Source organism: Balearica regulorum, chromosome 3 (assembly GCF_011004875.1).
Source record: "Balearica regulorum gibbericeps isolate bBalReg1 chromosome 3, bBalReg1.pri, whole genome shotgun sequence".
In the NCBI taxonomy this organism is placed as follows: domain Eukaryota; kingdom Metazoa; phylum Chordata; class Aves; order Gruiformes; family Gruidae; genus Balearica; species Balearica regulorum.
Genome location: NC_046186.1, coordinates 122,432,488 through 122,444,682, shown reverse-complemented (window position 1 = coordinate 122,444,682; position 12,195 = coordinate 122,432,488). Strand labels below are relative to the sequence as shown.

Below are 12,195 nucleotides of genomic sequence, written 5' to 3'. Positions count from 1 at the left end.
CTCAAAACCCTCTGCTGCCATTAACGGTGTGTGTTAAACCCTCCCGACGCCAGCTTAGGTCAAGCGACACTTCAGTCGCTCTTCAGCACTTACTGGATGAAGATAAATGAACACAACACGAGTGATTTCTGGTGTTTTTATTACTCCTCTCTCTGAAGAGGGGGTGTCGGGAGGGTGCCACGGGAACGGGTGGGACCACCTGTCCCACGGTCCGCCAGCCCACCCACCAGCGGGTCCCGCCCCGTGGGCAGCTCGGCTCTCCCCCGCTGCAGGGGGGGGGGGGTGTCTGTCAGCGCCTCGCTTCCCACCCCCCCCCTCCCCAAACGTCTCGGTAGGGCAGCGGCCGACCGAGGAGAGTTTCCCCCGGCTTCCAAGCGGGCAGAAATGTGGAGACGTATGTCCTGAAGGTAAGACAACCCACCCCTCCGAGAGGGAGCGGGAGGCAGCCTTCCCCCGTCCGCACAGCCTCTCCTCAGCGGTGATCCTCCCGCCCCCCCCCCCGCCGCCCGCTCAGCCGGCGGCCACCGCGGCGTCCCTGCCTCACCTGCCTACCTCCTCCCTCCTGCGAGGAGAAGAGCGGCTTGTGCATCTCCCGGTTTGGGCCACGGGGAATGTCGGCCCCGGTACGGGTGCGTCTCAGCCCGTTTCGTGAAGGACCGTGTCCCGCCCCCCCCCCCCCCCCGGCCTGTCAAGGGAGCGCGCGCACCGCCGGTCCCCGTGAGGAGAGGGCTGGAACCGCCCCAGCCGCGCGCCGCCAGCAGCCGCCAGGGGGCGACGGACGGGCGGACGGTCCAGTGGGAGGCGTGGCCTCTTCTCTAAGCCCCACCCCACCGGGTGCGCTCCCCAGTCCCATTGGCCGAACGCTGCAGTGGCCGTCGGGAAGGAGGAGGTGGCGGCGTTGGCGGCGCGTCGGGTAGAAGGGGTGCAAGCCGTTGGGCGGCGGTTGTGGGTCGGGTTGTGCGCGCCATGAAGGAGACGTGCGGGTGAGGTCCCGGCCCTGGCTCTGGCCCTCTCCTTCCCTCGCGTCTCCATGATGGGGTTTTTCCCGCCGCAGCCCCGTGGCGGGGCGGGAGGTTGCAGACCCCAGGAGGGTTCAGGTAGCAGGAACCTGCTTCCCGTTAGGGAAAAAGTCCTCTTTAAACTAAACGATGAGTTTGGTTTGGTTTTTTTTTTTTTTTTGTCCCCTGTATGGAGGCAGGGAGTGCGGGCACGGGTTAAGGGCTCCGCGGGGTTAATCCTGGTTGTCCAGGTCTGATTTTTGGTGTGGCTCTGCCTGACGTTCTACTGTCCCTGAACCGTCATTGTGATGTCGCCGTAACCTAGTGACGGCGTGGTTAGCCGCAGGCCGGTGGCAGTTGAGGCTCCGCGCTGGTCGCGGGCCACCCGTCCGGCTTCGGTGTGGAAAACAAACAAAAAAAAAGTGACTCTTTCTTAATGTCGGCGTCAAAAACAAGGTGCCGTAACTTGCCAGCAGGTGTCTGCGGGCTGGTTTGGGTTTTTGTTTTTTTTTTTTAATGTGAATTTGTGTGATAGGAATGGAAGGTGTAGCTGGTGTTAGCTCAGTGGGGGTCATGGAGTTGGGGTTTGGGTTTTTTACTTAGGTTTTTTAATTTTTTCTTAATTCTATTTTGTGCTATCAATTTTGGTGGTTCAGGAGCTGATTTCCAGTTATTCTCCCTCCCAAGTGGGGAGGGTGGAAGAGGTTGAAGCGACATGTTTCCACCTGACTGGAGGCAGACTGACCTCACAAGTCAAAGAAGTGCCTTTACAGTGAATGTTCATATGCTGCCCAGAGAATACATAGAGAATACATAACCTGGAACAAATCAATTCAACTTCTTGTATAAAATTGGGATCTATCAGAGCAGAAATATCTTGGAATTGTAATTGGAGTTCCAGGGGCAGTAACCTTGTGGGTCTCCAAGCCCAGGTGCCTGGTGTCCTGCTTAGCCTAACTGGGCAGTGAACTGGCCAAGCCAGGTTTGAGGACCCTCAAACAGACAGAGCTTGTGCTGGTTTATATGCTGGCACGTATCTCTTGGATTTAGATAAAACAGATGTACGTACAGCTAAGCCCCTGAACTATAACACTTGAACACTGTGTTGAAAGCATGAGGCTTTCCTAGCAACATTAGCTGCAGATTCATGTTTTCTTTCATATTCTTCCATAAATAAAACCAAGATAATTCTGAATTTACTGCATCAACTCTGTTTAACAGACTACTTTGTTATAGGTCCCCAGAATCAGTAGAAGCACAGCAAATGCATTTAACTGAAAGAAGCCAATGTTAAATTGTCTTGTTTAACGTAGCAGGAAGCTGATGGGAATAGCCTTAACTCAAAACTGATATAAAACTGAAATGTGTCTAAAACTTCTGCTGTAGGTAGTGTCACCCTTAGTGGCTTTAAAACTTTTTTTCATTTCCTGGTGATCAGTGCTAACTATCTAGAGTAATGCAACTAAGTTGTATTAAGATGGTAGCAACTTGGATCTTTTCTTATATCTGTTCATTTTTTTTTAAAAAAAGTAGCTGTGATTTTTAAGTTAGGTCAAGTTATCTAAACATCATAAGCAGCGTTTTTTTCTCACTTATGTTAATGCTGGGTAAAAAGATCAGAAGTTGATTTGGAAACCTGTAAGCTGAAGGGTATTTTCCAGTATTTTTGTTTTGTTTTGTTTTTGTGAAGTCTTCAGTATTTTATTTTCTCCCACAGTACTTCTAGGCGGCAAAACCAGCCTCAAAGGCATTATGGAATTACATCTCCGATTAGCTTGGCTCCTCCTAAAGATATCGATTCCATTCATACTCAGAAGTTGATTGAAGCAATGAAGCCTTTTGGAGTGTTCGAAGATGAGGAAGAACTAAATCATAGGTATAACAAGACTGTAAAAATTGTTAACCTCTTGGGCTTTTTTTTTTTAAGGCAAATTTAACATAGTTTTCTTTACAGGGTGGTGGTTCTTGGCAAGCTGAATAACTTGGTCAAGGAATGGATTTCAGAACTTGGTGTGAGGAAGGTAAGGGTTTTTCTACGTACTTGTCAAAACAGCTGAAGCCTTTTTATTTCTTTTAAAGGCCATATTACTAGGGCTTATGCTAAAGTTTAACTTTTAACTCTCTTAAGTATTGAGCAGAGCTGAAGTAACTTCCATTGAAACAAGGTATAAAGGACACTTCAGATCAAGATCTTGAAGTCTTTGGGACACTGAATAAATTTGTGAAGTGGCTCTATCAGTTGACTTGTGGCAGTTAACAAAGCTGAAACAACGGATTGTGGAGTGAGACAGATGGTAAATGGGCACTAATCTTGCCCCAAACAGCCTGCAGCACTCCATCGAGTTTGAAATCATTACAGTAGACTTGCCTTTTGTATAGCTCTTAGATTGTGTTAATTTATTTGCGTCTGCTGCAGGGAAGACTAATAATAGGTCTTAATTTGTGTAAAGTAAGGAAAGGACTGTTACATTACTCATGCGGTTTTTGAGTTGCAAGTGCTCACTTCAGAAAAACTGTATCAGTCTATTAGACTAACAACTCGGTATGGGAGTGAGAAGACATTGTTTATGGAGGCTGTTGTAGTCAATCTAAATAACTTGTATGCTAGTTACACATTGACCTTTGTGCAAGTTTATCTTGTATTCTAAAGTAAACTCTTTTTCTTCTACCCACAGAATCTTCCTCCTTCGACAATAGAAAACGTGGGTGGCAAAATACTTACATTTGGTTCATACAGACTTGGAGTACACACTAAAGGTAAACTGTTGTTGTCTGGTCATAGTTCTAATGTTTGAAAGTGACTTCCAACAATAACAGAAGAAATGGAATCCCTTTGCAGGTGCTGATATAGATGCTGTTTGTGTCGCTCCTAGACATGTGGAAAGATCGGATTTTTTTCGGTCATTCTTTGAAAAACTAAAAGATCAGCAGGAAATAAAAAATCTAAGAGTGAGTAAGCTCTGTCCTTGATAGATTGTGCAACTTCTACAATAAGAATATTCATGGTAAAGACTTGTATTGGTAGTGAATGTCTTATAAGCCAAAATAAAAAAAGAATAAATGTTTCTGAGCACCTTCTAAAATACTGTTGTATGCAGCATGAAAGTGTTGAAGTCAAGCTTTTAGTTCCTTTCCCCAATGACTGTAAATTACATAAGAACCTTTGTGGTACGCTTCTTCCCTACCCGTGTTTTGGGAGTTAGTCAGCTGTATCAAAAAGCAAGGCTTGTCCCTAGGAGCCTTGCTTTAATCTTAGATGGCGTAAGGGGCTTGGAAATAATCGCATGCAGGAAGAGGCAACCTGCAAACTAAGGAAGCTGAATGTGATGTGAAAAGACTTCTGTCAGGACCTTTGCCGTGGAATTCCTCTGGATGTACTTTAGGTCCTCTGATTAGTTCTTCTTTCGTCATACTCCTCTCTGGCTACTCAGCCTGAGGCTTTGTGGAAGGGATGCGTGCTGTCAGCTTTACGTAAAGTTAACAGGAACTGCGCCGTGAACATACAAAACTGCTTTGTAAAATCACCCTCAGGTGCATGTTATGTACCTTGCATGTAAAACTGAACTCCTGAGAAGCATTTCTCTTAGCCTGGCCTTGCTCATGCAGACATTTTGAAAGACTTCATATGCATAGCTAATGAGCCTTTGTTTAGATGACTGTCACCTGAAAACAGCAGTGGGCTGTGGCACAGTTCTAATAAGTGGTCTACAAAACTGAAAACTGTCCCATAAGGTAGCTGATAGCATCTCAGGCATGGTAGAAAAGAAAAATACAGGGGACTAGTGCACGCTGTCAAATGTGGACAGAATTTTTTGGATTTCTCTGGATGTTAAGGGGTAGTAAGATAGCTACAGAAATTTCTTTTTCTCGCTACTGAGGTGTAAGTACCTTTCAATCACTGATACGGATGGCTCATTGTGCATTGTTTGTTCATTATAATATGTAATCAGCCCCTGAATCTCTTGGCTAAATAATTTTTTAAAGCTACTATTTGTATTGTATTAGTACTACACTGCTTCCAGGTTATTAACAATTATTTTGGTTCAGAAGCAGCTTAGCCTTTATACTGAGTAGCTTAGCAGTGTAAATTCTGTACTGTATCTTTTTTTAGGGAAAAGATTAAAGTAGCAAAGAATGGTTTCTTATGCAGTTATCCTCTCCTTTACAGGCAGTTGAAGATGCATATGTACCAGTTGTCAAGTTTGAGTTTGATGGCATTGAGGTAAGCATTTCAATTTTTCCTTTGGGTGAGTGAATGTTTCCCTTGCTTTGGAATAGGATACCTTTTCCAGGGACCTGTGACTCTGCTATTGTGGAAGGTTATTGGTATCCCAAAATATACTTAGGAAACTGTAATTGAACAGCCTGACCACAACCGATCCCAGGAGAAGACACTGCAGTAGAATAGGAGCTTATGGGAAAATAAGCTTCTAGGAAGCCTGGCAGGCATGGGAACATCAGGCAGGGACATCTTTTTCTAAACCTGCCAGGGTAGCCTGCCTGAATAGCCTTTATCTCACAAGGATTGTGCAGAGTGGGAGTAGAGGCAGTGTCCTTGCTAACTCTTCTTAGCTCTGACAAGCTAGCTTTCTACAAAGGACTGCAGATAGTGTATGAATCATGTGAGCAGACTAAATGTTTTGTTGCATATCAAAAACGAAGTGGTTATGAGACAATCTGGAAGATGAAAAGTGAAAATCTGACTCCTGCCTAGGTTTGTCACCTGCAGGAATCCTTGTATCTTGAACACATCCTATACAGTGAATAAACACCTGCATGCTGTAGTACCTAAGCAAGGTACTGCTTGGTATCACTATCACAAAGACATTTAGTCTATCACCTTTTTGTGGCCTTTATCTGGTACAGACATCGACAGAATAACTTTCTTGCCTCAGACTGTACTAAAAACCAGATACCTCAGGACCAAAAGGACTTACTGCATAAAGAAAATGCTCTTTCCTTTGCTGAAATATAGTTGAGGTGATTGAACTTAATTTTAAGTTCCCTTTTAATGGAAATTCTAAGTTTAGAGTATCTTTTCAATTAAAAAACGTAGCTTAAAAAGAAAGGAGGAATGCAATGAAGGTTTTGTAAAGAGAATATGGAACTTCTAGCAATTTTCTTGAGTTTTCTGGCAAATGAGTCTCTTGGGAAATGTATCTATAGTCACATAATTCTAAATGCAAATGTTAACCACTCTTTAGAATTGACTGTCCCCCACTAGTGTGCTGTTCGCACACAGTGTGACTTTCGAACTCACAGTTGGCAATTTTTTCCTCTTCAGATCGATCTTGTGTTTGCCAGACTGTCTGTACAAACTGTGTCTGATAATCTTGATCTTGGAGATGACTCGTGCTTGAGAAGCCTGGATATAAGATGTATACGTAGCTTAAATGGTAAGCATATTTACACATATTTAAAAAAAAAAAAGTAACGTAGAATGCATATCACACAACCTAAGTTTCTGTACAAGATGCAGAAATTGATCTCCCGTATACTTGATCTGAGGGAGTGGCACGTGGGCTTAAATTTAGATGTTTCAAGGAGTTGTGTGTTTACATAGATCTGTATTTTATGTTTCATTGATCTGGGTGTGTGCATTGTTCCAATTTGCCACAAACTGCTTCAGATGAATAGGTAGAGCACTTGATAGAGAAGAGAATGTTGTAGTTCATTAAAAAAAAAAATTAAAATACTTGCTCACTGTTTAACACTGACTGGTTTAATTGTTCCTGGCTGTTGAAAGACACATAGCTCTCGAATCCTGTAGAAAGGGCTTATTAAAAATTGCTGGCTGTAGTCTAAACTATTTAAAAAAGCTGTTGAGGGCACCAGTTACCTGAAGTGATACTGAATGTTAGGTGTAATCTAAAACTTTTAAGGTAATACAAGGCAAGTAATCCAAACTTGTTTTCATAGACTTGAATGTTAAACTGTAAGCTGTTGATCTGACTTGTGCCTGTTACTAATAACTTCTGGTACTTTTTTTCTTACAGGCTGCAGAGTTACCGATCAAATACTACATTTAGTGCCAAATAAAGAGAACTTCCGGCTCACGCTCCGTGCAATTAAACTGTGGGCAAAACGTGAGTAATGTGATTGTTCATGATCTTTAAATTTTTCAGAGGTACCTCATGCTGGGAAGGGAAGAAAAAAAAAAAGCTGAAGTACTTCTAATGGTCTTTGGATAGCTGCTTAAATGACAGGCTTTAATTTCAAAACTGGTTTAGATTCATGGTCTGTGTTTTTTAATGGGAGGAGAGGGGAATGCCTACAAAGCAAGGTGCTGCACTGCTTATCAGGAACCTGACTACAAATGATAAAAATGCCAAGCGAAGTATAAAAGCTTGATACATAGGGAATGAAAAAATACTGTTTGTGCATGCGGCTAGAGCAAGGACTAGAAGAATAGCAGAACTTTTAGCTTAACGGAAGCTGGAGTGAAGCTGTAGCAGTGTAGGCAAGTTTCAGAGTTAGCGGTATTTTGGGAAGTGGTGTGGTAATGATTCTTTCTTATTGCTGTAAGGACCAACAATTTTGGCCTCACTGCAAAAATAACTGTCTTTGAGGCTGAAGTGTACGAAGTATTCTATAGATTGTGAAGTTGTTGCTGTAAATTTCAAGGAATATACTTGGGTATTGAAAGACTACAGGCTAACTACAGCATATCCATTCTAGGTCGTAGCATTTACTCCAACATGCTGGGGTTTCTTGGTGGGGTTTCCTGGGCAATGCTGGTGGCGAGAACTTGTCAGCTCTATCCAAATGCTTCGGCTTCTACTCTTGTTAAGAAGTTCTTCTTGGTTTTTTCAAAATGGTAAGAGCTATTGTTTATTTTAACTTGCAGAAAGAAATAACACTTTTAGAGTTAGCTCCTTTTATATCAATATTTACATAAACAACATCCAATCCTGCCCTGAATTACATGGCAGAGTTTTAAATGGACAGTTAGTTAATGTCTTGTCTTACATAGGGAATGGCCAAATCCTGTATTGCTGAAACAACCTGAAGAGAGCAATCTTAATTTACCAGTATGGGACCCTAGGGTATGTAGTATATCAATTCAGAAGCCTTTAAACTTTCTTCTAACTTAAACTGATGCTAAGCAAAACTGTATTAACATCATAGGTGAACCCATCAGACCGATATCATGTAATGCCTATCATCACCCCAGCCTATCCACAGCAGAACTCCACATACAACGTGTCTACATCAACACGAGCGGTAATAGTGGAAGAGCTCAAACATGGTAAAGTTTTTTTCCATGCTTATTAACTGACTAAAAAGTATGATTCTTGCTATATGAAATCACATTATCTGAATTAGTTATATTCCATGAGGTGTTCTGCCCTTTTAGGCAGAATTGGTTTCTGGGAAGTATGTTTGTTGTGGGCAATATGGGACCGGTTTAACAGTGAACTGTGGTCAAGGGAATTCCTGCTTTTTGATTTGTCAGTTACTTTTCAAAACCTTTAACTTGTAAAATTTATATCATGCTCTGCTAGTCTTAAACAAAATGGTAATGCAGTTTTTAACTTTAATTGTAGGTCTTGCAGTTACAAATGAGATTCTCCAAGGAAAAGCGGACTGGTCAAAGCTCTTTGAACCACTGAACTTCTTCCAGAAATACAAGTATGTATGAAATCTGTTGTCTGAACCTGAAATATTTTACTCACTGGTTAGCATGGTGAGTTTTAACTGCAGTCTAAATAGAAGATGGCATTAATGTTTGTTTTTTCAGAAACTGGAGATAGTCATATGAATTTTGGTAAGGATAAGTATAGGGAAGATAGAAAAACTGTATGCGTTATGCCACTGATGCTATTTTTATTAGAAAAAAATCAACTATGATATTTAGAATACAGCAGAATGCAATTCTAAAGGATGTAATCAGTTCTTCTTCAGTTAATACTGTGCTGAATAAAGGACATGATCTGTCTTGTCTGGAAGTCATATTCTATACGTTTAAGGCAGTTTTGGTTTCACTTGAAGGAATATTGAGTCCTGAGCTGGTATATTAATTTTCCTTTTCTTTTAGACATTACATTGTGCTGACTGCTAGTGCCTCTACTGAAGAGCATCGCTTAAAATGGTAAGTCTTGCTTTAAATGTGGGTTCAATACATAACTGAAACTTAATTCAATGTTGCACTTCATTAGCTAATATAGTTAAAAATCAAGTATTAAACCGTGCAGCTAGGCATGGGATACAGTACCAAGTTAGGTAGACAGTTCATGAGCAAAATTATAAGCCTTCTTGTGAAGGGAAGTTAATGTCAATCTTGCTGGTTAAGAAGTTAACCTAAAGAGCTGAGTTGTGATGAGAAGGAACAAAGAGGGTTAGTATGCCTGAAGGTCAGATGCTCTGCGTCCTCTGGAGAAGCAGATGCAAGGAGTCAAAGGAGACTAATTGCACAGCACTACTTCAGCTAGGAATATGTTCCTTGTTGCATAGACTGAAAGAAACAGGGATTACTTGATGTAATCAGATTTGTAATGGACATATCCTCTACTGACTTAGAGCAGTGGTCTCCAAACTTTTGATTGTGCACTCCTATCAGGGGAAAAAAAAAAAGATTTTGAACATGTACTTGCAATGTATATCTACTCATTTACAAGTTATGCATTACCGAAGTTCTAACACTTTCTGTACCCCAATGGATGGTTTTGTACACTTGTTCGCGCACTTTGAAGACCACTATTCTAGAGCCCTAGACTTGGTTTCATAACTTTTTTACTGAATGTAATATTTAATTTGGGACTAGATTGCATTCAATGCTGAGTTGTTCTGGCTATGTAGTCAGGCTATTCCAGAGCCTGCTTTTCTCCAGTGAAGTGCAACGAGGCTGTTTAATCTGGGTGAAACCTAGCAGTCTGCACAGAGCAGCTGAATGCTGACAAACTGTATTTACGAAGTTTTAGTCTAGTAGTATGCTCAGACATGTTTAGTGCTGAAAATGGTCACTTCAGCATGCTTTGTAGTGGACAGGTAAATTGCAGGAGTGCTGATCCACTTTGTGAAACTTAATGTGAGAACTACCGCAATTGTAGTTAGAGGAAATGATTGCTTTTGACATGGTATTTGTCACTGTCTCAAGGGAGATATGGCAATAATAACTTGTTTAACCTATATGAATGTGCTGACTAACTGTGAATCTTGAAATAAGGGGAAACAGTGAGGAGTTAAGGTACTGTAATGTGTGCGGTGGTGGTAAGTTTGAAATGGTATTCTTAAGAAATGTGTACTTTGGCTTTTCTCAAGTCAGCAAGCAAAATAGCTCTGTGTAACAGACCCTTGTTCTGAGGGCACCTTGGTTATACTTCAAAGTAGCTCTAATAGGTCATACCTTTTACGTGAACTTTCTAATAGGTTCACTTAAAAATTGTGTCAGCTACAGCTTGATGTCAGTCACAGTTGGGTATACAACAAGGAGTTACGGGCAGAGGGCTTAGAGCCAAATAACTTTTCATGTGAAATGTTTTTAAGTGAACAAAGCTTATTGTATCTCTCAAAGATGAGGAAAGATATGGCTCCAGTAAAAGCTGATGTTTTTGCAGTGACAGAAATGGAGGCAAATGGGGCTTAGGTTTGCTTCTGGGAAAACTAAAAAGCAGAAGATAACTTGCTTCAGTTTGTCTGCTGTAAGAACAAGTTTAGTTCAGCTGCTCTTGAATGAATTTGGGAATAGATAGCACATCTCTGTTGTTCGTCAATATAAGATACTTTTGAAGAACATACAGGTTTCTGGCTGCTTTCAAAGTTAGCAGTGTTTATGTAAAAAAGTAAAATGCCAGTACTTTATTTAAATGAAAAGCCTTCCTGGCCATGATTCATTTCTGGGGTAAGTTGCTGATGAGACTGTGACTAGATAATTTGTTTATTAAAGGAGCTGCATTTTTCAATTTAGCTAGAAGAGGGTAAGCTGTTATTACTGATCAATCTGCAGGAAGAATTAGTATCTTTACTCAAGGGTAATTGAACAGTTATGTTTGAGCCTTTTCTAAACTGCTCTTCTTGAGCTTTGGGGTAAAAAAAGGAGCTTTGCTGCACTTCAAAATGCAGCTAGAGGTGCTGGATCTGCTTCTTATTGAGACCTTCATTGTAGGTTATAGGTTGAAGTGTTATATCTGAACTGTTAAGAGTACAAGTTGAACTTATTTACCCCTGTCTTTAGAAACTTTAAAGTTCAAATGTCACTGGAAACATCTCAAACTGCAGTGTGTCTGATGTAAAAATCTAGTATTTACTCAGCTGAATGAAACTTACTACTCATTGATTGGTTAGCAGTTTTGTATTAGCATTGTATTATAATAAGCCATATAACTACTGTGCTGTACACAGTTAAAAATTAGTAAATATCTCTTGTTCTTATTAGGATTGGCCTAGTCGAATCTAAAATTCGTGTGCTGGTTGCAAACTTGGAGAGGAATGAATTTATAACTATTGCACATGTAAAGCCACAGTCTTTCCCTGTCAAGGAAGAACTCCGTAAACAGTGAGTTTCATTATTTTTCTTCTGAAACACAATTTGTCCAATGTTTCGTAGCTTGTTCATATTCACCTCAGCTCATTTGTGAGATGTTCAGTAACGCGCCTACTGTTTTGTAAGTACGAGCTCTGGCAGGCAAAGTTCTGAGTATGTAAGATCCTTTTTAAAAGGAGAACTTCAAAGAGAAGTACTTTGAGAAGTTAAGTATGCACTGACTCTAATATTAAAACTGCTGTGTACAACTAAACCGCTTTGCTTCATCCCTTCTTGAGAGTAGATAGTAGCATCCAAATGACTGACCTGTCAATTTTGTCTTTTTAGGAGTGGCTATAAAACTATGTGGTTTGTCGGGATTGTATTTAAAAAAGCAGAAAATGCGGAAAGTGTTAATATTGATTTAACACATGTTATACAGTCGTTCACTGATACAGGTAAGGCTATATTTTGCTCTAGTCTTGTAGGTTTTCATTTTTTTATTCTGGTGGAAGTTGCACAAAGTGAATTGTGCTTCTTTCTGGTACTAGCTATTAAATTTTTCTATAAGGAGCAACATATAGATTAGCTTTAAAAACCTACTATTTTGACACTTTGGCAAAGTCAGTCCATCTTGAAACGAAAGTGTGTACTACAGTCATACACTATATACCGTATGTGAAATAACAGTTCTGCAGATGATTGTAAACGTGCTCACCAAGGGACTTCGTTTCA

General features: G+C 41.0%; 1 protein-coding gene across 1 annotated transcript; it reads left to right on the top strand.

Annotated features, from left to right (window-relative positions):
• The first annotated feature begins 914 nt into the window (after positions 1-914).
• On the top strand, positions 915-7,819 carry LOC104629662 (poly(A) polymerase gamma). The gene is made up of 9 exons (XM_075749860.1): positions 915-983; positions 2,716-2,874; positions 2,953-3,019; positions 3,674-3,755; positions 3,838-3,947; positions 5,167-5,220; positions 6,283-6,394; positions 6,995-7,084; positions 7,677-7,819. The coding sequence occupies exons 1-9, from the start codon at positions 967-969 to the stop codon at positions 7,817-7,819; spliced, it is 834 nt and encodes a 277-aa protein (XP_075605975.1). The 5' UTR covers positions 915-966.
• Positions 7,820-12,195: the final 4,376 nt, after the last annotated feature.

Bases quoted from the DNA above. Each gene is read 5' to 3' on its own strand.
- LOC104629662 (XM_075749860.1), top strand. The intron at 5,221-6,282 runs GTAAGCATTTCA...TTTCCTCTTCAG, and splicing joins TTGAGTTTGATGGCATTGAG to ATCGATCTTGTGTTTGCCAG. The intron at 7,085-7,676 runs GTGAGTAATGTG...TATCCATTCTAG, and splicing joins AATTAAACTGTGGGCAAAAC to GTCGTAGCATTTACTCCAAC.